The 27,528-nt window shown below is 49.7% G+C and overlaps 2 protein-coding genes across 2 annotated transcripts in view; both read left to right on the top strand.

Moving 5' to 3' along the window:
* Nucleotides 1-27,528, top strand: part of CAPN5 (calpain 5) — a 64,823-nt gene that overhangs the window by 20,428 nt on the left and 16,867 nt on the right. The window contains exons 2-3 of the mRNA XM_067312050.1: nucleotides 6-182; nucleotides 19,756-19,887. Of these exons, the coding sequence (XP_067168151.1) occupies nucleotides 21-182; nucleotides 19,756-19,887 (294 nt within the window). The 5' untranslated portion in view covers nucleotides 6-20. The remainder of the gene's footprint in view (nucleotides 1-5; nucleotides 183-19,755; nucleotides 19,888-27,528) is intronic.
* Nucleotides 24,911-25,390, top strand: OMP (olfactory marker protein). Its single transcript, XM_013953991.2, has one exon. The coding sequence runs from the start codon at nucleotides 24,911-24,913 to the stop codon at nucleotides 25,388-25,390; it is 480 nt and encodes a 159-aa protein (XP_013809445.2).

Below are 27,528 nucleotides of genomic sequence, written 5' to 3' on the forward strand. Positions count from 1 at the left end.
TCCAGGGCCAGCGGGGAAGGATGTTTTCCTCGGTGAAGCCGTACGAGAACCAGCGCTACGCCTCCTTGAAGAAGGAGTGTCAGAGGCGGAAGCAGCTCTTTGAGGACCCGCTTTTCCCCGCCAATGACGACTCGCTCTTCTACAAGTCAAGGATCCAGGGCATCCAGTGGAAGCGGCCAAAAGTAAGTGTGCTCGTGAAGGTGATATGGTCAGGTGGGGGGGAGACAGTGTGCCAGGAATTAAAACCAGAGAGTGGGAATTGCTTTGGGAAATCCCTGGAGCTGTTGCTTGAATACCTGCATCTCCCTCTGGGAGCAGATTGCTCTGTGAAGCCAGGAGACCTCCTGCCCTCGGGTGCAGACTGTTCTGTCCCCAGTGAAGCCCAGGAGCAAAGGAGTCCCTTGGCTTTTCTGTGACTTGTTTTCCCCAAATGTAAGACAGAGAGATGGTTTGCAGCTGACTTGGAGCTGGATGCTGTTGCAGAGCCTGGCAGGGCAAAGCAATATCTCTGAATACTCTTGCTGATCCATTTGGAAGGGGAAAAGAAGATGAGCTTTGGGCAGGCGAAGCGATTTTTAGTTCCTTGGGAGGCGGGATCTGAGAGCTGAGTGCAGTGATGCTGAGTCTGTGCTGCAGCTGTGACTTACTAATGCAATTGCTGAGCAGCTGTAGCAGTGCCTGTCCCTCCCTGCACGCAAAGAGATTTTGGTGGTGGTTGTGAGAGGCTCTGGCTTTCTGTGGATTGCGCTGCCTGTCCTCGGCGCTGTCTGGGTCCCTTGTACTGTCCCTGGTGTCTGTCTGAAAGGCATATTTCAGAGCCCGGGGGCAGGCAGTCTTGGGGAATTTGCCTGCCCTTGTATGACCATCTTCTCAGGAGGTGACCACAAGACCGTTTCTCTGACTGCAATGAAATAGGAGGAATCCCAGGGAGTAGTGGTATTTGGGGCTGGAGGAAGGCAGTACTGCAGCATGTAACACATCTGGTTCTCCACCCTTCCCTGCAGTGAAGAGCAGCCCTCGCTCCCCGGCCCGTGTTCATTTTGCACGTAACTTGGCAACATTTCAGTGGGGCAGGGCTGTCTGAGAAGTCGTTGTCCTCCTCGCCCCCATGGGCAGCCCAGAAAATCAGCTGGTCTTTCACGAGACACTGTTGTCTCTGTCCGGGTGAGAGCAGCCTGGGTGAATGGGGAATAAAAAGGCTTTGTGCGAAGGGAGGGAAGGAGCTGAATTTACTCTTTTTGTGTGGCACGAGGGGCTGAGGGGTTTCTGCAAGACCCTGTGTGCAGTTCAGCTTATTCCCTTTCTGCAAGGGACTGGAAAGATGTTCTGTGCACCGCTTCCTTCTGTGGTCAGGTCTTGCATGGTGCCGGACAAGGGGGTCAGCCCTGCAGAGCTTGGTGCTTTGCGGGCAGAGCTGGACGGTCCATGAGCAGAGCTGGGACCTGGGCCTGGGTCATGGAGCTCAGCGCCCAGGCTTACCAAGATACAGAAGATAAGCAATGCCCACAACTCTCTAAACTCCTTTCTCTAGGCCTAAAGGAAAGGACAAAGACAATTCTTTTGTCTAATCTTTCAGGTGGGACCGTCACCTCTGTCTGCATCTTCTCCCATAGGGGAATGGTACTGCTGAGATGCTCTCAGAGGAAGAGCTACCTGCTGTTAGGAGGGCAGCAACAAACTCTGGGTGCTAAACTGGCACTTTAGCTGGCAGGGAGCCGACTGATATGTTTTACTGATCTTCTCAAAACACTCTCCTTCAGTCTCAGGGTGAAACCTGTCTGAAAGAAAGCAGATGATAGCAGGGAGATATTTTACACCCCCATTCCTGGTTTGCATTCAAAGGTGCATTCACACTCATTAATTAAGCCCCATGTCTAATGACAGAGGGCTGGATGCAGTTGCAGATGGGCAAAGTTTGCTCATCTCTTGCTGAGCACATATGTCCTGGAGCTTGCTGCATGAACCATGAATGGATCCGGATATTCAGACTTTATCACACATAGACTTATTGGTACTTCTTTTCAGGGAGAAGGGAGACCCATTCTGAACAGGTGGCAGCTATAGGTATCAACCTATTTGCCATTTGCTTTTCTGGCTTTCGGTACATTTGCAGCTCCTGTAGTTCAGACCTGTAGCATCCACTCTTGGTTGGGAAGACCTGACCTCAGCTGGTGATGTGTACCATTACTGCCTTGCTCCGGAGGGCATGATGTCTTTCTGAAAGGGCTTCCTGGACCTCCTGGTCTGCACCTGGATGATAGCATGCTCAGATAGGTCCAAGCCCACCTCTGCTGAAGCATGGAGTGAATTCAAGCTCTCCCCATCCAGCAAGCCCTGCAATTTGAGTGGGGGCTCCATCTGGCTCAGGTTAGCAGTGGGAACGGGTAGTGGAAGTGGGCTTGCAAGTGGCTTGCAAGTGGGCTTGCATCCACTTAACTGGCAGTGGAAATGGTCCCTTTCTTTTGCCGCATCCGCACCAGATAAAGGGAATTTTGGCACCAGTTTCAGGACCAAAAGAAGTCTGCATGGAGGAATAGTAGACTCCTCGATGTCACTGTCTGGGGAGATCATCTGACCAGAACTGACTCGCTGCCTTAAGCACAAAATTGGCATAAAAAAGAATTTGAGCTCATATCTGCCCTTGTTACTTATGAAGTTTCCAGAGGTCTGTTTCTCTAAAGCACTGCTCCAGCTTCTTTCCTTTCAGTTGTCCATTTCGGCAAAAGTGACTGAATTTAGTGGGGAGAAGAAATGCTTTGTGCCAGCCCAAGCACAGTGAAAATTTTAGTTGCAAGCCCAGATTCTGCCTGAATTCTTACCAGCTCTCTAAGGGATGAGCTCAGCAGCTTTTGCAAGAAAGCAAATGCAGTGCATCTGTGTTTTAAGGATCTTGGTATATATCTTGCCACTTGCTGTCTGCCAGAGAGGTGGAAGAGGGTGTAAGAAACTACATGAATGCAGTAGTAAAATCCTGCTCCATTCTGAAACAATTTTACACCTATTGTAATGGGTCTTGCTTTGTGCCCAGGCTGATCGCTGTTGCAGGATTAGCCGTGCTGTGCTCTACATCTGTAAAGTGCTTGGGTCTGATCTTCACATGGTACCTAGTGGTGAAGCTCAGAGGTTGCGAGGGAAGAGCTGGAGGCAACTATTGGAGGCTGCATGTTCAGGGACGTTGGGAGAAACTGAATAGTCTCCAAAGAGAAACAGTCTGGGGAAAGAAGCAGCATAGGCTTAATACAGTGCTCAGTAGGGTCCAAAATATCAGTGAAGTTCAAATCTACTGCTCTGCTTGCGTGGTAATTATGTGGTATGGTCATTAAGCTATACTGAGTCCCTATAGCATCCTCTTTCTGATACGACCAGGAAATCTTTCCTTAGGCAACTGCATTTTATTTTTATTTAGAAAAACAAAAAGAGTGACACTGCCAGCTTCTGGCACTTGCTAATTTGGTGACTTCCTGACCCAGAAATGGAGTTTGCTAGTCCCAGTGACGCTGTCTACAGGGAGTAGATTGTGAGTATGTGCCCCTGTTATCTCTCAGGGACATGGCCATGGTTTGTTTTGGAGAGTTTGAGCTGAAACTGCATGATAAAAACATAAGAGATCACCATGCCCCAAGCTTCCCTGTGGAAGCAGAGTGGGTGGAGAGTGGAAATAAAAGGTGTCAGCTCTCAAAAACCGCTGTTTGCACGGACAACAAGGATGTCACCTAATATCTATGCAGACAAGTGATACATAAGAGCTAAGTTTTTCAGGCAAAGCACTTATATGTGAGAACTATCCCTACCAGGATATTGGGAATTAGCTTTGGTAGAGCCAGGATCTCATTTTGTGTATTTATATGAGACTGGTACTAGTCCAATCAGTCCATCCCTCGTCCATGTGTGTTCATTCCTTCCCAACCAGGACCTGCGACCTGCCCTCATCTTTCCTGCTGCTCCACGTGCTCCCAGAGCCTGAGGCTGCTTTGGCCAAAGAGAAATTTCTGCATCGCTTGCTCTTGTGATTGGACAAGGGGAAAGGGGAAGGCTGAAGGGCTTTGCTTAAAAAGCTCCCTGCTTTGTAGGATAAAAAGCAGTGCGGACCAGCCTCTCTTGTTCAGCCCCATGAAAAACTGCACATAACTCATATTACTGCACAGATTTTCTTTTTTGTGAGGAGGGCAATCTGATCCTCTTTTTCGCCTCCCTGGTATAAATCAAGAGCAATCCTTTTGTGGGCATTAATCTCACCAGCATTTAGGCAGAGAACAGAGATAGTTTCAGTCTAGACCTCCCATAAAATCCTCCAGCCCCGAGTCCTGCCGAAGGCTGCAGGCATCAGCAGTTGAACCTTTAGCACTTGACGTCGCTAGCCTAGTCTGGCTCCCAGCAGACTTCTCCCCTCTTGAATAACCCTTCCCAGGTCAAGCTGAGTTTTGCTTCGACTTCCTCCCACATCTGCCACTGCAGCATTTTCTGGAACGGGCTTAGCCTTATTTTTTCCAGCAGGGTATCCTCCCTCCCTTCCTCCCTGCTCTTTCCGCTGGCCGGGAGCCCTGCTCTGGATGCCAGATCTTTGCAGAGGGAACAGCTGTTCAGGTCTCCGATTGGGCTTCATTGGCTGTTCACCATGTGTCTTCGTGTTACAACACAGTGAAGCCAGAAAGCTGATTACTAGGAGAGCGTGTCAGAGAGACGGAGGCCGTAGCATTAGCCTGAGCCTGGAAGGGGGTCCTGAAGATCTCTGGTTTAGTGCATCCGCTTAAATATGAGACTGGCCGCTTGGTTTTCCTCACGGCTGAGCCAAAGCATATTTTGGAGCTGGCTAGAGCAGCAACACTTGGTCTTGGGTTAGAAATGAAACCCAGTGTTTTGGGCCCTGGACAAGCAGCCAGATCGCAGTACCTTGCTTTAAGCTCCTTCTCCCTTGCACCATACCTGCTACCACATGAAGACGAGGGAGATCTCTGTTTTCGGGCAACTTGTACCATCTGTGGAGAAAGTCTTAGCTTTACCCCAAGCTCTGAGTTATGCTGTGTGAACTACTCTGTGCTTTTGGGAACCAGGTAGATGAGGATAGATGGTACCGAGAAGAGGGGAAGGGAGTTGATAAGACTTAGGTGGGGAGGGAGAAATAGGGGCGAGGAAGATCAAGGACACCAGGTCGTACCTGTGATACCCTGGAAACGCAACCAGTGATGGCACAGAGAGGAAGAGGATCAGCTACCCAGGGGAAAACAGTTCACCTCTTCTAATCATCACTGTCCCAAACTCTCTTCTTGGGTACAGGCCATTTCCAAACATGACATAGGACTGGTATTGGGTTAAATTAGGGTTTTTAGTACCCCTGGACATAAGCAAGGACTTGTTTTCTCTCAGAAGAAAGGACGGCCATGTGGTGGCCTGAGGCTCAGTCCACAAAGCGACTGCCTTGGTCACCAGCCAAGACAAATTAGGGTGTCATTATGCTCTTACAGTAAGTAAATTAGGCCTGGTGGGAGGGTTAGATGTGGCATCAGCCCGGCTGTGTGCTCTGGCCCTTGAGTTCCTCGCTGGGAGCAAGATCAAGCCTGGAGAAGGTTTTCCTCCCTGTCCTAGATGGCAGGCCAGACTGCCACATGCTGGCTGTTTCCGTGTCCAGACAGCAGTGCGTTGTGGGACCTTACAGAAGCACCCCATGGTCTTCTCCAAGGTGGCTGGGACAAAGGCTGAGCATCCTGCAGTGATGCTTGGAGGGGACACGGCAGTAGCTCCGCGCGGACTAGTGCAAAGCAGGGCAGTGCCAGGTGAACCCAAGGCAGTATAAAGGGGAGAGGCTGTGTCGAAGCACAAGGGTTTCTGGGCAGGCTGTTGGAACAGTGACTGGGTGGCTCAAGGTGACTTGTGGTGGTGGTTGAACCTGAGCTGTGCCTCTGCACCGTGAGTTCAAGCCTGGCTGGTTGCAACAACCAGAGAAACTCTCTTGGATGAACACCACCTCTTTTGCGGGGGGGAGAGCTTTTGCCCTCCAACCCTGTTTCTTTGGTGTTTTTATAGCTTTTTCTGGAGTTTGCTTGCAAGCGCTGAATTGTCTCTGCAAGAATTGTCAAGGGAGGTTAGCACTGATTAAACAGCACAAAGGCAGATTCTTGCTACACAGGCAATATTATTTTTTCTGAGTGAAGGCAATATCATTTGGGGGAAAAATATGTGGGGTGACAGGAGAGGAATAAGAGTACTGTTGGGGGGGAAAGAGAGGCCAGGTGTTTTGGGAAGGGTCATGGGAAGGGGATAGTCTTAGGGAAGCAGGGGCATGCCCTTTTCAGCCCTACTTTGGTACTGGGGAGCGAAGCTGTCATTCATAGCCCCGGGGGTTTTTTGTTTGTTTCTTTTTTGTTTCTTTTTTCCCCAATCAGACAAGAGAACATCTTGATTTTTAAAGTGGGAATATACCATTTTTCAGTAGTCATTTCCATGTCAGCCTGACGTGTATTTAGCCTGACTGATATATAGCCATTTTGTCCATTAGATCCTTTACCTTCTGAATTTGATACTGCTGTCTTTGGACCGGGAAGAGTTGGTGCAGGATGGGAGAATATCTCTCAGATCCTCTTTTCCTTGTGTTGTTAAGCACTTAGCTCCTTTTGCTTGCTGAGTGAGGGTTATACAATCAGTCCCTGTGGGGTTTTCCTGGAAGGGGAAAGGAGTCAATGAACTAATTCACTAAAAGCAAGACCGACACTTGCCTGCCTGCAAGTTTCTGCATTAAAAGGTCTTTTCCCCAGTGTATAGCACAGCCTGGGAAGCTGGCAAAAACAGAGAGCAGCCAAGGGTAAAGATAATGGGAAAGTCAGAGGTTAAGTTCCTGCAGTTCTTTGCTCTGAAAGCTCACCCGGAGCAGCGGCTTGGGGCATACGCAGGAATTAAAATGGCAATGATCAGAGAGCAGTAACTTTCTGTGCCCTTGCCTCCCGCTTGGACCCTATTCTGGCAGAAGTACTGACCTCTGGCATCTGTGCTCAAGGGCAGTCTCTGCTCAGATTTTTCAAGCTTTTTGGCCAGCTGCACTGTCAAGCAGTTCTGGTCCTGCCCGGAGGAGGTCTGGGTTGCTCGTGTTTAGCCTTGCTGCTGCCTCTCCAGGGTCCCGCTGGACGGACCAAGGGATCGTCTCCTCTGCATGGGAGTCTGTCACTAGTCTGTAATGGGAGTCAGAGTCCATCCAGGCCTTAGTGTTTCACAGCTTAGGAATTTATGAGCCACTTGCTTGTTAATCTATCTGTAGCGTTCAGCAAAGCCCGGAGCTGATTGCCAGTCTGGGCCTGATTGCTCCTCACCAGCAAAGGATTTGGTCACCATTTAATGTGATCTCTGAATTTATCTTTTTTTTTAAGCTAGTGGTATTCACTGATTCCCCACCCCACCCCTGAAGGACAAGGATAATTTCTGTTATTATTTACGACTATTTACAGAACTCTCAGTGAATTTGATGCTGACCTTGGCTGTCTTGCCGGGTCCTCCCAGGGCCATGGCCCCACGGTGCCAGGCTCTGTACAACACGCTCTCCCTCTTTGCCCCAGTGACGATACAGTGTGATAAGCTGCCCGGCATCAGTGTGGCTCGCTGTGGTGTTTGATAACAAATTAGCCGGCGAGTCTGCTCTTTAGTCAGCATCGGAAGGACATGGCCTTAAATGCAAAACCAGCAGTAAGATCAGTGGATTAGATACACGGCTTGCATTTTAATGCAACGGCGCTTCTGTGGCTAGAAATTATCATCACTGCATTTGTAATGGAGAACAGCAGAGTATTAGCAGAGAGCATCTCTGAAATGAGCCCTGAGCGTCCTCTCTCCTCTCTGAACTTGGTGGGAGAGAGCGGTGCAAATCCCCGCAGAATTGGCTCCAGGGTGCAGGAACAGCACATTCGGTCTGTGGAGCAGGTGAGGAGCTGCTCAGACCCTGTGTTCAGCCCTATCTCCTGGTCTTGGTGCAGGCGCAGAAGTGCTGCACTGCCTGTGAGACGCGGCAGGAGGGGACCTTCCTTGCTGGGTTCTGGCGGCCCCATCCAGCCCAGTTTCCCATGGTCTGAAGGCAGCGAAAGGCAGACGTCCCTCCTAGCAAGCGCTGCCAGCAGACAAGGAGTGTTTCAGGTGAAGCACAAGGTTGCAGACACCCCCATGGAGATAAACCGCCATGCCAGGGTGTGAAGAAACACGGCTGCTCCCACCCAGCCTGCCTCCGCTCCCGTCACGAGCCCTTATGGGAGAGAGCTTGAATGCGGATGCCGATTTGCCTCTGGTTTCTTCCCCTCCCCATTTCCAGCCATGCGTGAAAGCGCTCAAATTAACCGATGGCCCGGTGCTCTTTGGTCTCTTGCAGGCAGCTGATAAGGTGTCTTCAGAGAGCCGACTGCATGCTCGAGTTGATTTTGATTGTGCTGTTGCGAGCAAGGCAGGTGCTAGGAGAAAGCTGAATCAAGCAGTGTTTTGTGCCGCTGCGGTCCCATGGGAACCTTTGCCTTGCTGCTGCCGTCCTTGTTGGGGGCACATTGCACTCGGCGCTCGCAGCCCCTCCGGGAGCTCTTAAGGATGAAGTTGACTTGTGTCAAGCTCTAATTCTGGAGGCCTCAGAGTGGATGGGATTTCAGGGTGCTCCATCTCTGTTAAGGGGGGGTTCAGTCCTGCTGACACAAATGCCTTTAGCTGAAGTCCATATGAAGTCCCCTTGCAAAGGCAGTAGGTCAGTAACACCAGGTAAAACTGAAGTCTGACTCCAGCGGCAGCGAGAAGTGGTTAAACAAAGAAAGAGGAGGAAGTGTTGTTGGTAGGACAACACCTTGAACCACACTGACCGTGCAGCTAGCTCTGGAGCAGAAAAGGAACCACTTCCTCAGCCTGGTGGATTTGAAGGCCAGAAGGAACTGTCGTCAATGTGTAGGCTGAATTTCTGGGTAACAAAAGGTCACAGGACTTCCTTGAATTAACGCTCCATTGAACTAAACTTGAATTGCATCCTCTAAGCAACATCCAGTTTTATTTAAAGCACTTCCAGGAGAGGAAAATCCACCGCAGCTCTGGATCACTTGCTCTAAAGACCAGTCCCTGTCTCGGACTCTACATCTTACTTCTCACTCTGATTTGGCTTAGCTTCAGCTTACACCCTTTGCATCTTTTGAGTAATGGGGTGACCTTGCTTTTGCGTTTCTGTTCCCTGGGTGGTTTCTTATAAGCTATGATTAAATCAGTCCTTCCCTGTCCTTTTGGTCAGCATTTGTAATGGAGAACAGCATGGAGCCTGGTGTTGGACTTGCACATGTGCATTACTCTTTGGGGAACTCTTCCCCGCTTTTGAAAGTGTTTATTTAAAAATGCAACAGCAAGGTCCACCCTCGCTTTCTTCGAGGACAGAGTAAATAGTTGCTCTGTCCTGCCATACCCCTGCATAATCTATATCATGGTCTGAGTAGCCTTTAAAAATTTTCTTATCTGAAGTCCTGCTCTAGTCCTGGGATGGGAGCATTTCCTCTGTCACTTATAAAATCAGTCAGGGCAGACAGAGGAAGTGAGGGGAACTTGCAAGATAGGACCCATGCTGCTTAGATAAGACTAAGTAGTAAAAATGAAGTTTGAAACTTCAAAAATGTATTTCAATAATATATTCAATAATATATTGCAATACTAATAAATACTAATCATAGCATGATTAGTAACCCAGGAAAGAAATTTTGTGCTTAAAAATGACTTTAAATATATGGTAGCCCTGTAACGCATCTGTGATCAGGGCAGACGGTTATCTATTCCTGTAAGGAAGTGGATACAAACCCTCTCTCCATCATTTTTTCCTTCTTGTCTTGTTCAGCAGGGGCTGGACTCCTCTCTGGCCCGGGAACATTGGTGCGTTGACCAGGGATGAATAAATCCAGCTAACGTTTGTCTTTGTAAACATCCCAGGGCAAGGGCTTGTCCTCTGCTTGCTGCCAAATGACTGACACTGCCTGAATGATTTGTACAGAGTATTAAATTCTCCAACTCTTCCCTTTTTAAAATAAAACCCCAACACTGTCTGACAATAAGTGGAATGGCACCGTTGTTCCTCTGCAGCTCTCTGGCATACATAATTTAGCAGAGAAACTGTGCAAATACTGTCCCAAAGCCCCGCAAGGATCAAGAAGTCGTTCATGAGGTGCACTGCAAATGTGCGGTAAGATAAAGGTTGGTAGGGTGGGGTTTTTGTCTCAAGTGAAGGTGCCTAGTGCAGTCATGGAGACTTGTGTGGGCTGAAACACTGTTTAATGAGTGGATGAATTGCCTTGGATGAGGCTGCTCTGTTTGACCGTCCTACCCAGGCTCTTGGCCGTCCAACCCCACCCTGCATGCTGCTCTGCTGCTGCGTGCCGTGGTGGGACCCGGGGTTCAGTTCCTTGCTATGCTCCAGGCACCCCTCTCCCCTGTGACCATCTGGAAGGTCTGGTCCTGCACTGGGACGCTCAGGGAAGCAAAGCAAATGAAAAGCGTCGTTGAGAAAGGACGATGGCTGCAGTGCTCATGCAAGCTTTGGGCAGTGACAGTGCTGTGGAGCAGAGCCCAGGTGCTCAGTGGCTGAGCTAGCTGGGACCTGAGCCTGTACAGCAGAGCGCTGAGTTGTGCAAGCTGCTGACCCCTTCATGTCCTCTTTTGGAAGCCTGTCTCTCTGAAAACCCACCACTAGGTCCCTTTTAGATTATCCTTCTGCATAGAAAGGGGGGCCAAAAGGAGCACCCGAAGATGATGCTTTACACTCAAGTTTGCCAAGTTCTCTGACTTCATCCCTTTTGGCCCTGGCTTCCCAGGTGCTGCTAAGGAGATCAGCACTTTAGCAGCTGTGCATTGTCCCTGTAGGGCAGACAGAGAGCTAACACTGCTTTCCCGCCACTTGAGGCTTGTGATGACTCGCTCAGCTCTCAAAAGTGTCCCTGTCCTGAGAGGACTTCACCTTCAGCTACATGAACCCTGTAGAAGAAAGCAGAGCAGCAAGGGAGAGCTGAAGCATCCTTTGGGGTGATAGCTGGGCCCAGCGATGGGTCAGCAGGAGCTCTGCTGACCAAACAAGAGACTGCAGCTTGGGAGTGGTGACCCACTCTTTCACATAGAGACCAAAACAATTTGTCTCAAATCTTTGGTATTTCTGGATCTTTGGGAAGAAACCCCCTTTTGGTGATGCATTCCTCCCAGTTGCCCTAAAGAAAAGAAAGGGTGGACAAACCATCTTAATGGAGAGTGTTTGTGGATGCTTAAAGCTTGATTACCTATCACATGTTATCTATAGGTATTTGAACGCGAGTTGATACAAATATCACTGATGTAGATAGTTAAGTATTAATGATGGAAAACATGAACAGAGCTCTTCGTAATTGGACAAACCAGCTAAAAGTCTAACCGTATGCATGCTTAGCTTGTGTACAGTCCACGTAAATCATATGGTGAATCTGTGCAGAGACCCACAAGCCTGTGCTGCCTGTCACTGCGAGATCTTGTGCATGTTCCTGTCTTGGAGCTCCTGATAACATACTACGTCTTTGTGTGTCTCAGTAAACTGGCAGCGTGCTTGGTATGAGCTAAAGACTTTGAAGTCTCCTCCAGAAATGCTGTGTATTGCCTGTGTTATTGGGAATGTCAAGCAGGTCAGAAGGAAATCACTACAGAGGAAAAGGATGTTCCTGAGGAGAAATGAAGCTTGCCTGGGTCTGACTGCTCTATGAACTGTTCTAGTTTCATGAACTCAGCCCGTGGCCTCAACGGGAAGATCCCTACTGAGTCACTTTAGATATTAAATACAGGCTTCATCCTGTTTGATAAAACTCCCCTTGGAGGTGCCAGCAGCACTGGCTAAAGCTCTGTGCTTATGACCTTATTTGAGTCAACTCTACTACTAAATCTCACTGCACTTCCTTCTCTCGGCAGGGACAGGAATGCAGCCTTTTTCCCTGTGGCTGAATAATGAATAATTGTCTCCGAATAATGCCCCTTTTTGTCCCCTCTCCCATCTCAGCCCAGAGACACTCATGTGCTCACATCTCCAGAGGAAAGCTTTTCTCATGAAGCAGGTTTCTGTGTTTGTAAAGCTGCACCCAGAGTTTGAATAACCAGGATAGGTGTGGGTTGAAAGTAGTTTCTTTGTAGACCAAACTCATGATAACCTCTTTGTCATTGTTTACATATCCGTGGATTAATTTGGGCTGTGATGGGGCCGAGTCGCAGTCTTGGATCAAGGCAGTGCCATGCTATAAGTATGGTACGAACACAAAAAAAGGGGTAGTTCCCAGCACTAGCACAGTATGGTGCAAGGAGGGGTGGGAGGTATTCCTGTGGAAGACTATTTAGGAGATTTTGCTCAGAGATATGCATAGTGGAGGGGGGAGGTAATTTTCCTTTGTTGCTTTATGTTCTTTCTTTCTCCATCTCTAACTTGGCTCTTAGGATAATTAAAAAAAAAGTGCATGATTTAGATTCATAGATCCTGTTTTTAGAAGATTGGCTTTCAGTGAGACACAGGACTTGGGATTCAGGCAGCTGACTACCAAACAGGGCAGTGTTTGGCAGGCATTTGTGCCAAACCTGAATTTTGTCGCTTGGAGGCAGGAACAGTGCAGCTGAACTCATGGCCACACCAGCTCACTCAGGGATTTCACAATAGCTACATGCAGAGTGGGTGTTTTTGGACAATTCCTCCCAAAATGCTGCAGTTTCACTGGCAGTTTTTCACAGCGGGGCTTGCTTAAACAGGTCCCTCCTTTCCCACCAACACATTCCCACCACCATGTCCTCCGTGGTGGGGCCCGATGGTACAAAAGTGATGCAAGCTGTGGCCGTACTCACAGCTCCCACCCATCCTGCGGCGCGTGGTCTCTCACTTGTGCTAACATGACTGTGAAGCTGCCCTGGGGAGCCAGGTTGGGGCCTGATGCACATAGTGTCCAGCCAGCGCAGGTCCCCTGCCTGGTTCAGAGTAGACCCCACAACCCCATGTGCTAGCATACCTGGGGAAACAGCATACCACAGCCTGGGAATGAGCACTGGCGGGTGGGTGTATTTTAAACCCATGATGCTGCCAAGCAGGGGCTCTCCCTTGCCCTGCGAGTCCTTAGCACTGTCCAAGGGGGCTTGGTCAAGGGTGATCTTTAGGAAAGCTCAAGGCTGGGATGTGATGGAGGATGGAGAGATCTGGGAGGAGATGGACAGCATCACTGTGGCGAATTGGAGGGGTATGTCTATCGCAAGGTGTTAAAGTTAAAAGAGCCGTGGAACCTTATTTCCATTTCCACTTTCCCACCTCTCTGCTGTAGCTCCCTTGAGCCCATGCCTACACGTACTAGCCTCTGGGACCTAAGGGAAGGAGGTGCGAGTTTTTCCCTTAGCAGCTCTGCTACCGGACACAGCAGAAGCAGCTCGCGGTCAGAGCCGCAGTCTGGAGAGGGTTGCGTTTGAGTGCATGGAAATACTAAAAGCTGGGCTGTGCTGGCCTTTGCATCGATCTCAGCTGGGTGGAGACCAAAGAAGTCTTGGCCGTAAGTAACAGCGAGGCTTTCCAAGAGCACGTCCCCAGAGAGTGCGGGTGGGAGAAACAGGAACACAGGGTCCAAAAACTCTGCGCTTGTTCCAGTCTGCTCCCCGTCCTTCATTTCTTTCGCCGTCTCTCTGTCTGCTCCCAGGGAGGTGACGTTGCGTTTCTCTCCCTGTTTCATTGCTTTAACAGAGATTTCTATATTGCGTTTGTACTTTGGATCCCCGGAACAGAAAACTGCACAGAAACCTGTCAAGGCTGCAAAGCCTGCAATTTGACATTTAAATCTTGTTTGCAGACATCTCCATGCCCTTTCTGTTGCCAAAATAAATGGTATGGCTTGGTGCTGAGGTACACAAGCAGTTATGTGGTTGATGGGGAGTGTGTTTTTGATGACTCTCCTTACAAGCAAGTCCTGTTTGCTGTGGGTGGAGTGTGCAAAGCCCTTTGTGTGGAATGAGAGTTGATAACAGATGCAAATACACATAAACTGAGATATTCAGGGTGGATTGGTGTTATGGACGCCTGACTGAGGCAGTATAAAACCCCCAAAACCCAGCGTTACAGGGCATAGGTATTTGGTGTTCCCTGCAAACCAGGCCTACCTGGTGGTGCGTGCGAAGCTGGGACATTAAAGAAATTTTAATCACTCCAAAAATATAGTCTCTTGGGTTTCTAACCTCACCCCCATTTCCCTTCCCTATGTCACTCGGGAGCAAATTTTGTAATTGCCCTTTTGCAAAACTGCACCTTGGTGCAGGTGTCTGCAACAAGGCAGCGCATAGACCTTTGAGTCAGTTGTGTCAGCTACTGAAGCTTCATGCAAGCTTAGCACCCTATCCAAAGGGGTTAATTCCGCTTTCTGGCCCTATCCCTCTGCTGTGCCCTCAAACCTGCCAGTCTGCCGCTCAGAGCTGATGTAGCGATCGCAACGTCCCTGTCCACTGTGCTCGGCCGCTTCTGCTCGCTCAGCTGGGTGAACGACGTTCATGACACACGGTCGTTTTGGTTCTCTGTCGTCCGCGAGGAGGTGAAAGCGCAGCCGTGCTAATAGATTATCCTGCTGATTTTGCAAGTCTGAGTGAAAGCATTGTTCCTGAAAAACAGACAGTCTCTTGTGTCCTGGTTCTGCAATGCAATTAGACTAGTCTGTTCCTTACCAAATCTTGTTAGCAAAAAATGATCCTAGCATGCAGCAGATGTTGTATCTCACATGGTTATTTCCCCCCTTAGCTTATTCCCTCCCTGCATCAGGCTTGACATGATCCAGATCCCCAGTGAATCAAAAGCTCAGAAATCTGCATCAGGAAATATTTACAATAAGACAGTCAACAATTATAAAGCCAATTAGAGGGTGCTTTGCTCAATACTACCCTATGTGGAATTGGACTAGCAGGAGAAAGCAGGGATGATCTTCTCTGATTTAATTGCATTTGGAAGGAAAATGTGTGTATTGAGGGAAAGAGTGCTGAAGGAGAGAGTGGAGGGAAAGCCTGCATGCTTTTCTGTGGGAGACAAAATTACGCTGCCAAGTGCAAGGTAATTGCACTGACTGGGTCTTGTTTTCCCTAATGGACTTTGGTTACCCCTGAGCCAGATGGAGCGAACTGGCGCAGATCCGTTCCAGATGGTCGCTGTACTCCTGTAAGTCGGTCTTGCTACCTTTGCAATCAGCTTTTCCTCGAGAGGGACCTCAAAGTCCTCTCCAAGCCCTGGCTCTCATTTCCAGCTCTGTTCCCAGCCCTCACAGGAGGGAGGATGTGGGAAGGAGGAGATGAGTCACCACAAGTCCAATTTGCTAGTTTGGCCCTCCCTATGTTATCAGGCTATACTTTTCCATAGGAGCAACCGCACAAACCTTTTCTAAGTTGTATTTTCTTGCCTGGAGCCCAGCAGCTACTTGAACAGCCACTTTTAGCAAGGGCAAGTCTGCTCTGATGCTGCCTACGCCTCCTTGGGATGCTCCAAGCCAGGTTCTCCTTTGAGGTGAACAGATACTGCTCTCTTGGCCAGGGTGGAGTTGACAGCAAAAATCAAAGGTTTCTTCTTTGCAGCCATAGCTTTCGGCTGTCCCCTTGCATATTCCTTGCTGTTGAACATCTGTGTCCTGTCTAGGAGCACCATGACTCAGGAGCCAGCTGCGGTGAGAGGAAGGACAGGGTGGACTCACTATTTGCTGAAACCTCCAGTGCTGGGGTGCAGTTTGAGCGGGCTCTGGGGTGGCTGGCATTTGAACCCCAAAGGCCCCCAGGGTGTGTGTGTGGATGTGTGTTTCTGGGCTGCTCTCTTCTCCCGGGCCTGCAGCACCAGGAGGATGACGTAGTGTTTGCTTTTCAGGAGGAATCCCCACCTGGGTAAATGATTTTGTGCACCTGGTTTCTGTCTCCTGCACAGGAGGGAGGGGATGAAACCAAGGTGGTGACCTTCCACAAACACCACATCTGCCTCTGTTTCTCTCATCTCCCTGCATATACAAACTTTGGGCCCTATAATTCAGTCTAGCTGTGAAACAAAGCCTTTATCTCTTTCAGCTCCAAGCACAGGCAAAGTTCAATGTCTTTCTTGGTGTTTCTGACCCAGTTCCCTTTGCTCTCGTTAGCTCATCACCCAGCTGTGTGTGTGGGCACGGTACATTATGGCTCTGAGGGGGCTTTGCACCCTGAACATGCTGCATTGCACACCAGGGCCCTGCTGCACTCGGTGCGGTGCACGGTGGAGGCAGTCTGCCTGGGGGAAATTGCGACTTCACTGAAGCAGTGCCTTGTTCCCACGTCTCCTGTTCCCTTCAGTAGCGGCAGAACCTACAGGGAACAGCAGCCACACAAGTCAAAGGCCACACGGTCTAGATTGGGGCACATTATGTGAGTGGGACCTGAGCAGCTTCAGCAGGGACTGGAGAACCTGAGTAAATCAAGATTTGGAAGCTGCATTCTAAGGGATTTAGGAAACCTTCTTGGTAGGTTTTGGTGGGGAAGCTGGCCCGCAGATGAGCTTTACCCTGATGGGAGCAGCTACACAGCATTAGAGCAAGGAGGTATTTGCTGCCTCCCCTGTGTGAGTGCAGGACAGGACCACAAAGATGATTAAGGAACTGGAGCATCTGACAAACAAGAATAGGCTGAGAGCTGGGACTGTTCATCCTGGAGAAGAGAAGACTGAGAGGGGATCTTATTAATGTGTATAAATATTGGATGGGAGGGTGTAAAGAAGATGGAGCCAGACTCTTCTCAGTGGTGCCCAGTGAAAGGACACGAGGCGGTGGGCACAAACTGAAATGCAGGAAATTCCATTTAAACATATGAAAACACTTCTTTACTGTGACAGTGGTGGAACACCGGACCAGGTTGCCCAGAAAGGTTGTGGCATCTCCATCCTTGGAGATATTTGCAGCCTGATTGGACACAGTCCTGAGCAACCTGCTCCAGCTGACTCTATCTGAGCAGAGGGTTTGGACTAGATGATCTCCAGAGGTTCCTTCCAACCTCAACTATTTGGTGATTCTGCACTTAGGACCACTGGGAGCACATCCTGGAGCTTGATGGTGCCACATGGTCCATATGCAGGGAAGCATGGCAGTCCATGTCCACTTCAAGGTGGACTCCTGGGAAGACTCAATGAGCATTTTGGGACTTGCTCAAGTCATGTGTAGAGCCCATGTTGTGTGTCTCCTTCCAGCCAGGCCTGTATGTGGTGCTGAGGCGATCGGTGTGTAAAGCATCCCTCCTGCTCCACAGCCTGATGCACCTCCTCGGATGGGCACCAGACGTGCAGTGTTGTGGGGGCAGGGGAGAGGCCATCACCCTCTGCCAGAGCTAGGATTGTTGTATTTAGGGACCTTTGTGCTCCCAGGAGACTTGCAATTTAGCTGCAACCTGCCAGGGCGGGTTGAACGTTATGAGAGAAGGGGGTTAGAAAGTCTGCGAGCTGCTGTGTCTTAGAGCAAGTGTGTGCCATTAGCCACAGCTGTGCCAGACCAAAAGCACCTTGAAACTCCACATTCAGGTTTGCATCTGGATGGGAAACTACTACTGCAGTATCCAGATGACTGCCTGAATGAATCCTTCAAGGACGATATGCACCTAGGGACACATCTTCATTAGCAGGAAGAGGAGTTGAGTCAAATGAGGAGCATGTTGTGCAGTGGGAGTCTGCCTCGACATGAGCATTTCCGTGAGCCTTGGCACCCTCGGTGCTGCCATGGATCTGAGAGAACAGGTTCTAATTAACTGCACCCCTTGTCGGTGCCAGGACAGGCTTCTGCTTTGACGAATGCATAGGGCTTCGCTCTCCTGAAATGAGCAACCACAGAGTTTTAATTTGCAAACCCTGGCCTGGTGAAGCGGGCGGTCACAGCTAACTAGCAGCTGTGCTCTTGGGAAAGGTCCCTGAGCATCTGACACCCTTTACCTGGTGGTAATTTCTGTAAAGTGGGATATGTTTTTCACGCTTTGGCCCCGCTCCCATTCTCCTCTGTCTACATAAGTACCAAATGACTTCCTTTGCACACTGCAGACTCACCCAAGGGTAGAAAGTGCAGCCGTGGTCCTCAAATGGGGAAAACACGGTGCCTCTGCCCACCATGGCAGGAATGCTACGCGCTGATTTTGCAGAGTCCCATCGCCGACAGACAGGGCAGATGCATCCCCTGCTGCTGGCTGCTTCCTCAGCAATATGAAACAGGAGTTAAATGCCACAGCTCTTCGCCCATCCCTCTGCACTCAGTGATGCTGAAAAGCACAGGTGCCTCTTGGCTTTCGTGGCTGTTCGACTGCCTCCCTCTAGTGCTTATCCCAACCTCCTACAACTCCCTCATCTGGAAGGGAATTAGCCCTCTCCCTCTCATGTTTGACTCCTGCATAGTGCATGTGTCCAGATGGAGCCCAGGTTAATTTTTTGGTGTATGGTGCTGGCTGAGAGGAGGCAGAACTAGGTAGGAACGCCAGGAGGTGCTCATGAAGCAGCGATTCCTGTTCCTCCCCATTATGAATAGAGGAAATGCAATTATTCACATGCAAAGATTGGGCAGAAAGGTTATTTTGGGTGCAGCAGCCAATGTGAAAAATCAGGGGGTGGAGGGAAAGAAGGAAAGGAGGAATTGTTTCAGCTCTAAGGAATATAACAGCAAAGTGGAAGAGTTTCTTTCAGCTCTTTCAATGTCCCATCCACTCCCTCCCTCCAGCTGGACATGCCTTTCCAAACTGGATTGATCAGGAGAAAATAAAAAAATAGCAATGTTTCGCATGAAGCTTGCTCAACGCCCTCTGTTATTTAAGTGCTTTCTTGGCAAGGCTGTAAATGGGAGTGTGAAGAAGGGAGGACAGTCTGGCAGGAGCTGGGAAGAGGAAAGGCGATGCGTGTGGTGTCTGAGTGGTTGGAGGGATGAGCTCACCTCCTAGCTCCCTCCTACCCAAGGCTTCTCCATTCATGGTCCATTACGTGGTGCCTGTGCACAATCCATTCTGTCGGTTTTGGTAGCAGGGTGAGCATTTAATCCTCCTCGTCCAGCCGCAACGTCTTTGGCTCACCAAAAGTTTGCTCTCCACTGTGGTGGAATCTGGAGGTCGCACCCCCTGGGTGATGACACTTGGCTATTGGGCCTCAGCTTCTTGTGACCATGGCTGAGCCCTCAATCTGCATTGAGCTTTCCTGGTTGAACTGTCCAATGTAGGCGTTATGATTCCTCATCTAAATTCCTGGCTTTCCCTGCTCCCACAGGATTTAATTTCTGGATGTATAATCCACAAGCCCCAGTGTGGGAGACTGTGGCCTTGGGCAATGTTCTCAGCTCCAAATGCTTTTCTACCAGAAAGTCCCCAGAGCAAATGAGAGAGGAGGAGAAGCTTATAAAACAGCCAAAGGGTAGGGAGAACTGAAGGACTTATGACAAGCAGCAAAGGACAGGCTTAAAAGAGGAGATGGGTCACGAGGGCTGTAATGGTGTGCTAATGTACCATTTTCACTGAGGATAATTATAGCCCAACAAGGCGGTTTTGATGCTGGAACAGAATAGCCGCCTGGGGAATTGGGCAGGTGTCATTTCAGCAGTGACGCTACCCATGTCCCAAGGAGAGCCCTAGGCAGAACAGGATCCTTCTGCCACTGGTGTGTTGAGCCAGGCCAGCAGAAAGGCTGCAAGTGGGATTTAAATGGGGCCTGAGGAGGAGAGAAAGAGATTTTCTGTTGCCAGGAAGCCTTGCTCCTGATTCCCCTGACTCCTCATTTACCTCATGCATCTGTTTTCTCCTGTTCCACAGGAAATCTGCAATGACCCACATCTCTTTGTGGATGGGATCAGTTCCCATGACTTACACCAGGGCCAGGTCGGGAACTGCTGGTTCGTGGCTGCCTGCTCCTCCCTGGCATCCCGGGAGTCCCTGTGGCAGAAGGTAAGCAGTTCCCCGCGCAAGAGGAAAGCCTGTCTTCAATGCCTTGACCTTGTATTGTGTTTGTCCAGCTCATAAACTGGTTCTTCCAGGGCACCTCAGATCCTAAAAAGCTGTTCACATGCATAAAACCTCCCTTAAATGACTGTCTTTCGAGGAGAATTCAGCTGGTGTGACTGTAGCCACATCATACTCAAGCCAAACTCTTGGCCTCTCTCACTTTAATCACATGAATCAAGCCTCATGCTGTTCCTTCAGATCTGAAATCTGACTCTCCCCTCTCCAGAATAACCTAGAAAAAAGCAAAACAAAAAAAGTTGAAGATGCTCAGCTGCAGCGTTTGGCCCCATTTCCCTAGTTTCCATGTTGTTATCTCTCTCTCTCTCTCTCTCTGTGCTTGTTGTGTGCCCATCTCAGCGATGAGACACCATGCACTGGGGCAGGTAGGGCGATTCAAGGGTATTAGCATCTCTCCCAGGGCACGGCTTCCCCAAAGCAAATGTCCCTGGCTGGTCAGCCCATGGCTGGATTGCCTACCACATGGGAGGCTCTTCCTTTGAGCATGGGGTCCACGGGGACCATGCAGCTCCACGGCCTCTCTGTCACTGGCCAGAAAGCTTCACCCACAGCCTCCTACTGCAACATACCCACAAGGTCCAAATATTCCCTCCCACCTAAGCATTTGGATTGGCTCTATGTGCTGTGATACACCCAGTCTCTGTGGCATGTGTGTTTTGTGATCATAAACACTAAACTCAGCCTTGGGAATTTGTGTTTGTTGCAGCATCCCTGCTTTCTATTAAAATTGGGTCTCTTCCTTACATGAGAAAGGAAGTTGTTGGCTTCTGGGTAATCAGTAAGGTTTCCACCTGTCTGTGGCTGCTGTGACTATTGTGGCTCTTGTTCCAAGGTACATGGTGTTGTTTAGCTTGTTCTTCCATTGCCATCTCCCAAGAGCAAGTGTGTGAGTTGTCTTCCCTGCTCACCATTCACTTCCAGCCCTGCCCTGGGAAATGCCAGTCAAACAGAAGCTGGGTCCCTTTGGAGACCTCATTATTTCAGTTTGCCAACTGCACTGCTTTTCCTCCCTTGGTAGTTTTGCTGTGGGTGTTTGTGATTTCGCATTTTCCATGCCCTTAACTCTCACAGGCTCTTCTCTACCTGCCTCCTGCATCCCTCTCTCTTTTAGAAAGGTTTGTTTTCAGGCAAAAGCAAAAGCTACAGTCCTTCCCAAGCCTTCCCTTCTAGTGATGTTCAGTTTGCTGCAGTGCTCATCCTAGTGCTACAGTCAGGCAGCACACACCTGTTTTTGGAGAGCTCTAATTTAGATGGGACCTTTACTAACAGCCCTGTCTACTGCACAGGTTGTATTGACCAGCCTGTGTTTATCACATGAGCAAGTTTCACCCACTTACCCCTTTGCGGAGCCCAGTAACATGCGTTTGGTTAAAAATATCTCTCCTGGGAGGGTGTCCATCTGTGAAGAGTTGGATGAAGAATTTCTTGGGAGCACTCTCCAGTGGTTAGTCCCTCTCATGGGCACAGGCTGGGATTGCGGTCTGTGGCCCACCTCTCCGATGAGTATGGTGGGACCTTGGGAAAGATCTTTGTTCCTCAGCTCCCCATCTGTAAAAGGAGAGAGCAGCGTCTCCTTTGAGAGCTTGTGACAAACAGTGCTCTGCAAGGGTTGAGCATGGCTATAAACTGCAGCAGCAACTTTCAAAGTAAAACAGGAGAAATCAAGTGCACAGACTAATTCCTTGGTCCACGAGCATCAGCTCTGCGAGACATGCCTGGTTTGGAGCACAATCATTGCCAAGGATCTTGAAGACCTTCACTGGCCCAGAAGTAATGGGCCTCTTGGTCAGCTGCACATGCAGCTGTGATGCCGTTGCTGGAGGTATCTGTTCCTCCTTGGCCCTCAGGCCTCCCCACACTCTGGTGTGACCTGCAGACCCCGGGGACTGCACATTTCTTAAGGGATAGGACTTACTGCCTACAGACTGCAAGGGAAACGTCTGCGCCTAACTAATCAATACGCTGATAAAAATGGCAGTCACAGTGACAGACCAGACAGCAGAACACTAGGTTCTTAGACTGTCATTAGACACCAAAATGTCTCTGATTCAGAGTCCAGGATGAAATGAAAGATGCTGATGTACGTGTTAGTATTGCTGAAATATCAGCACAGGGATCTTGGCCCAGGTTTCCCATTGATCCTAGAAAATTTAATCCTGAGTTGCATTACGATGTAAATTAGGCTCTGTGTCTCCCTTGCTCCACTGTGCTCAGCAAAACAGTCCCTCTACCATCGAGGTGAGCAAGTGTGGGGAGGGGGAACTCCTTCAGGGAAATAAGATGGAGTGGCACATCCTTGGGTACCCCAAGAGAAGGATTTTATTCACAGTCTTTCTTCCACCTTGGCCTAAAGCTCCCTCCATGTCCCTCCTTCCCGCTCAGGAGGCTTGTTCAAGAGTGCAGGGCTGTCTTGGATAGGACACCATGAGCAGAGTGCTCTGAGGGCATCCACATCCCAAAGCCCATTTTGCATAGCTCTTCCACAGCCTGAGGTCAATTATTGCTCTCTGAGGAGGTCCTGAAGGCTGATTTTGTGCCCCAGCAGAGCAGGAGAGTAACATCACATAGCACCTGACAGCTGCTCCCCCACCACAGGTAGTTCATCATCAGGTGCAAGAACATTGTCCTTCTACTGCCACCACATGTAGGCAATGCAGGGGATAGTAGGTAAAAGAGCTGAGGCCATCCAAGCAAGGTCCATGTGACACTGACACATGCAGCTCAGCTCGAAAAGGTCTCCAGAGATACCTGAATGCATTTTAACTTTAAAAACCCAAGGGTTGAATAGACAGTTGCTGCTAAGTTTGTTTTAAAGCTAGTAAACAAGTGAGGCAAGAGCTCGGAGGACATCAAGAAGAGTCTGGTTTCCTCAGACCCCCCTTCTTCCCTTTGGATGGTGCTGTTTGTAGCTCTTAGCTTTCTTGACTCTGTTCTCAAGTACTTCAGAAGTAATAGCAGACAGGTGACAATTCCCAGTAAAATGACCCAGCCTTGCTCCCCTGGTGTTGGTGGCTTGTCAGGCCAAGGCTATCTCCTGATGGTCTTTTGGGGGACTTATTCTGGAATTCAGAGTTATATCCTCCAGGGGATGATGCAGACTGGTCATGTGTCAAGTGTGACACAAGCAAGATGCTGGCACAGCCTTTTATAGTGATGTTTTAAAAAAAACTGTTTCCTGGACTTGATTTAATACTGTTTGAGCTCCCAAGTGCCCTGCAAACACATTGTGTGGCAGAAGCCAACCTGAGTCGTGGGCAGACCTGAGAGAACACAGGTGACCTGACTCCACACCATATCCCCTCTAAAGCTTTGTGCTGTAACTCCTGGACCCTCCAAGTATCCAAAAAAGTGACTTTATCCCAAAGATACCACAGAACACTTGCAGGAGTCAGGCCTTTTCCATGGTGCACCTAAAACTGTGGCTGTGGTTTAAACATCATTTCACAGTGCAGCTTGGCAGAGGGGGTCATGGTTTGGCATGGCACTTCTTTTGGGTGTTTGCAGCCTCATGGAGCCACCCAGCACATTGCAAAGAGCAGTGCATGCACCTCTATCCCATCTGCTGGCTGGAGAACCCACCAGCATTGCCCCGGTGCTCTGGATATAGCCACGTCTAGCAACTGTAAGGGAACGAGCTCTTCTAGATAGGCACAATGGTCTTGCTGGTGCTCCCCTTGGCTCAGAGACAGGCTGCCTGTTCACCGGCCCAAAGAAACAAGATTTAAGGTCCTGACTGTGTCTGGGCCCCTCTTCCCAGGAGCGCTAAGGTGAATTCCGTGTGTGAGCAACCTTTCAGGCTTTGGGCAAGTCCGTTCAAGGGCAGGCAGACCCATGAGCATCCATTGTGGCTTCTTGCTACTGCAGCAGCAGTGTGGGGCATGAGTCCTGCCAAAAGTGCCATCCAGAAAAGACTGAGGAGCCCTGATGGACAAGTTGACCATGAATCAAATATGTGCCCTTGCAGAGATGAAGATCAGCCACACACTTGGACAAATTAGCAGAAACGCATCCAGCAGGACAAGGGAAATGACTCTCCCCCTCTATTTGGCATTTGTGAGTCCCTATCCGGTCACTGTGTCCAGTTTTGAGGTCCTCAGTAAAAGCCAGTGACAGACTAGAGTGAGTCCAACGAAGGCCACCAAGATGATCAGGGCCTGGAGCACAGTTTATGCAAGGAGAGGCTGAAGAGCTGGGTTTGTGCAACCAGGAGAAGGGAAGGTGAAAGGGAATCTCATTGCTGTCTGCAGCTCCCTAATAGGAGGGGTACAGAAAAGACAGAGCTGGACTCTTCTTGGAGTGAGGACAAAAGTCAACAACACAAGTTGCCACACGGGAAATTCTTTCTAGATATAAAGGGGAAAAAAAAGTCTTCAGCATAAGGGTGGTCAAACACTGAAACATGGGCCCAGAGAGGCTGTGGGATCTCCATCCATGGAGATATTCAAAGCTCGACTGGACAAAGCTCTGAGCAACCTGAGCTAGTCTTGAATTAAATCCTGCTTTGAGCAGAGGGTTGGACCAGACCCCTGCAGGGGCTCCTTCCACCCTTAGCTATTCTATGAGTCTACAGCTAGAGAAAGCCACTGCAAGCGAGCCCTGTAAGATGGTGGCCAGGCTGCAAGCACCTTCGTTTCAGTACGACAAACCGTGCTCCCGCTTGCCTGGGAGCGGTTGTCAGGGAGGTTTCCAGGGAGGCTGACATCAGACATCCCTTCCCTATAGATTATTGTGCACAGCAGCACAATCAGTTCCTAATCTGCAAATGAGATGGGAGGGCACCCAGAGGAAGCTCCGGAGGGTGCTTTGCGTCACTGGCCTGGGTTGCCTAGCACTGCTGGGACCGTGGAGAGGGGGCACCAGCTCTGGTGGCTTGGTGGCTTTTTACCCCTGAGTGGCTTATTTGAGAACCAAACATTGCTGAGGACTCAGCAGAGGAGAAGCCGAGGCGATGGCAGGCAAGGAAGGAGAGCTCAAGATGCCCTTCATCCAAGATGACCAGCTCACCCAGTGCATGTGGCTGAGAGTCCAGAGCCTACAGCAGAAAAACGAGAAGCCCCAGGATGGGGAGAAGCTGCTGCGTCCCAATGAGCACATCTACCGAGTGGATTTCACCCAGCAGCACAACTTGCGCTTCCTCCGCTGGGAGATCCAGCTGGAGAAAGCTGGGAAGGTCATAGTGACCGGTACTTCCCAGCATTGGACTCCTGATCTCACCCCCCTTATGAACCGGCAGCTGCTGGAGCCAGCAGGCATCTTCTGGAAAAAGCCAGGGGCCAAGGAGGTGGAGTGCAATGAGGCAGATGCCCAGGAATTTGGGGAGCGACTAGTGGAGTTAGCCAAGATCCGCAAGGTGATGTATTTCCTCCTCGCTTTCGCCGACGGCCTTGAACCAGCTCAGCTGAAGGCCTCTGTCATTTTTAAAGTCTGATCCCCTCTTGCTCAGCCCATTTTGCTCCAGCTATGTTTTTGTCTTCATTTTTCTTTCTCTTAGTTCAGTTCTTGGTCGTTTCTACATAGTTCTTCGTCAAGGGACGGCGTTGCAAAAAGGTGGCGAACAGCCTCACAGCACTTCTGGAGATGCCTTCCCCATACCACCCCCTCCCCCCCACACCCTTTGAAACTTTCCCCTAACGTGCTGTCCTCTATCTGAATGACGGGGAAGAGGGAGAACGGGGCATGAGGGCTTGTTACTGCAATTGCCTAGAGCATAGAACTGCATGTTTGTGAATTCAGCAGGGAAATAGGAGGTCTGACTGCCAGGATCCTGCTGGCTTGGAAACGGTGAGGCTGCCCGGACCCCGCCAACCGTGATACCTGGATATCAAAAGCCTAGTGCAAACATCAGAAATTTCCACACTGGAAACAGGAGAGGCGACCTGGAGAGAGCACTGGCTTCCAGTTTCCAGCCTCACCATCCAAAAGGGGGGCTTGTGAGAGATGCCGTGATTGTCCTTGCAAAGATGATGAGTGCTTGCAGGTTGCAGCGACTCCATCTGTGACTGTGGCTGCTCGGTGTCTCTGAAGACCAGGTCCCTGGGTTGTTCACGTTGCTGTGAAGCTGAAGTACCTTCCGACATGCCGTGTTCTGCAGATTGCAAACCGACAGGACAAACCAGCTCGAGGAGGTTGGAATCCCCTTTTCCTGGCAGCTGCAAGTGGTTTTTGCTGGAGGTCGGTGTGGGGAGTTGTACTCCAGCCTGCTGTTCACCTTGTGCTGCCTGGAGATTTTTGGTACTGAGATGGGTTGGAGCAGGCATCCATCTGTTTGCAGAGCCGGGCAAATGAGATAGCAGCTCTGAGCAGGCTGTAAGTCTAAGCCGGTGGTGAGTCCTCTGCAGCAGACACAATTTGTGCATTGTTAGGGCCTTAAAGCACCCAGGAATATATTTATTCTTAAGCATTTGTAGAGAGCTGTGATATTGCAGAGCACTTTGCAGACCACAGAGCAAGAACCTTCCTCTGCTGTCCCCAAAAGGCAGTATCTACTGAACCCCCCCAAATGCCTCTTCTCAGGCAGGAAGCTGTGTCTGGGTGTCCGGAGCAGTGGAGCAGGGAGCCATTATCTTTGGAAGTTAGCAGCATGAGGGTGTTTTGTGCATGGCGTGTTCCTGTGAATAAATCACTAACTTTGGATATCCCCTTTCCCTTCACCAGCAAGTGGAGGGTACTTTGGTGAAGCTGCTTGTTGGGATTGCACCCAAATGTGGGTGAGGATTCCTCAAGGTTCGGACAGTGGTTTTATGGAGAAGGCAGTGAAGGAAAACCAGGATGAGGTCCCTTCATTCCTATGGCCTGCTGACTTGCATGGACCACCCCAGAGAGTTGTCTGACCTCTTCTTCAGAGCTTCCAGAGACGCAGACTATGTGCCTTCCCCAGCCCGCTCATAGTGTATAAAATGATATGCACAAGCTATGCCAGGCAGAGAGGGGAAGGCAAGCAGGAAGATCGGCTACTTACTGGAGTGATGGTGGGAGCTTTGAGTCTTGGCCACAGACAAAGCTCAGCAAGCACCAAGTCATACAGCCATGCATGGGCACTGCTGGAGAAGTTGATGTCTGTCTTCATTTAGAGCCCAAGAAATGCAGGACTCAGTGAACATAGAGAAAAGTGCATCCATTCCTGCTTGGCCATAACATGGACTCACTGGGGGCCAAACCCAGTTCTAGTATCCCAGCATATTTTCCCACAGAAGACCTCTCTGAGTACATCCCAGGGCAGAGCTCCTGACTACAGACAACATTTGACCCAATAGCAGCAGTCACTGTAAACCTCCAAAAGGGTTTTTGCATGCCAGGTCTCACAATGACATTGCTATGTTGCTGGTTGCTTGGATAGAGTTCCTACTGCAAGTATCTTGCTGGGTATTGATGTACCACATTCAATAAAAGCCTAATCAAGAGGGTTCCCCTTAAGGACCTTAAGGACTGAGACTGTGCATGTCTTCTTGATGCCTTTTTTTTTTTTTTTTTGGAAACTGCACCAATCCTGCACACAATAAAGCAGATACCACCATTTTTCAAGTCACTTGTGGTATTTTTGAGTGCTCTTTCTTCTATTAACAGTAA

Source organism: Apteryx mantelli, chromosome 1, assembly GCF_036417845.1.
Source record: "Apteryx mantelli isolate bAptMan1 chromosome 1, bAptMan1.hap1, whole genome shotgun sequence".
In the NCBI taxonomy this organism is placed as follows: domain Eukaryota; kingdom Metazoa; phylum Chordata; class Aves; order Apterygiformes; family Apterygidae; genus Apteryx; species Apteryx mantelli.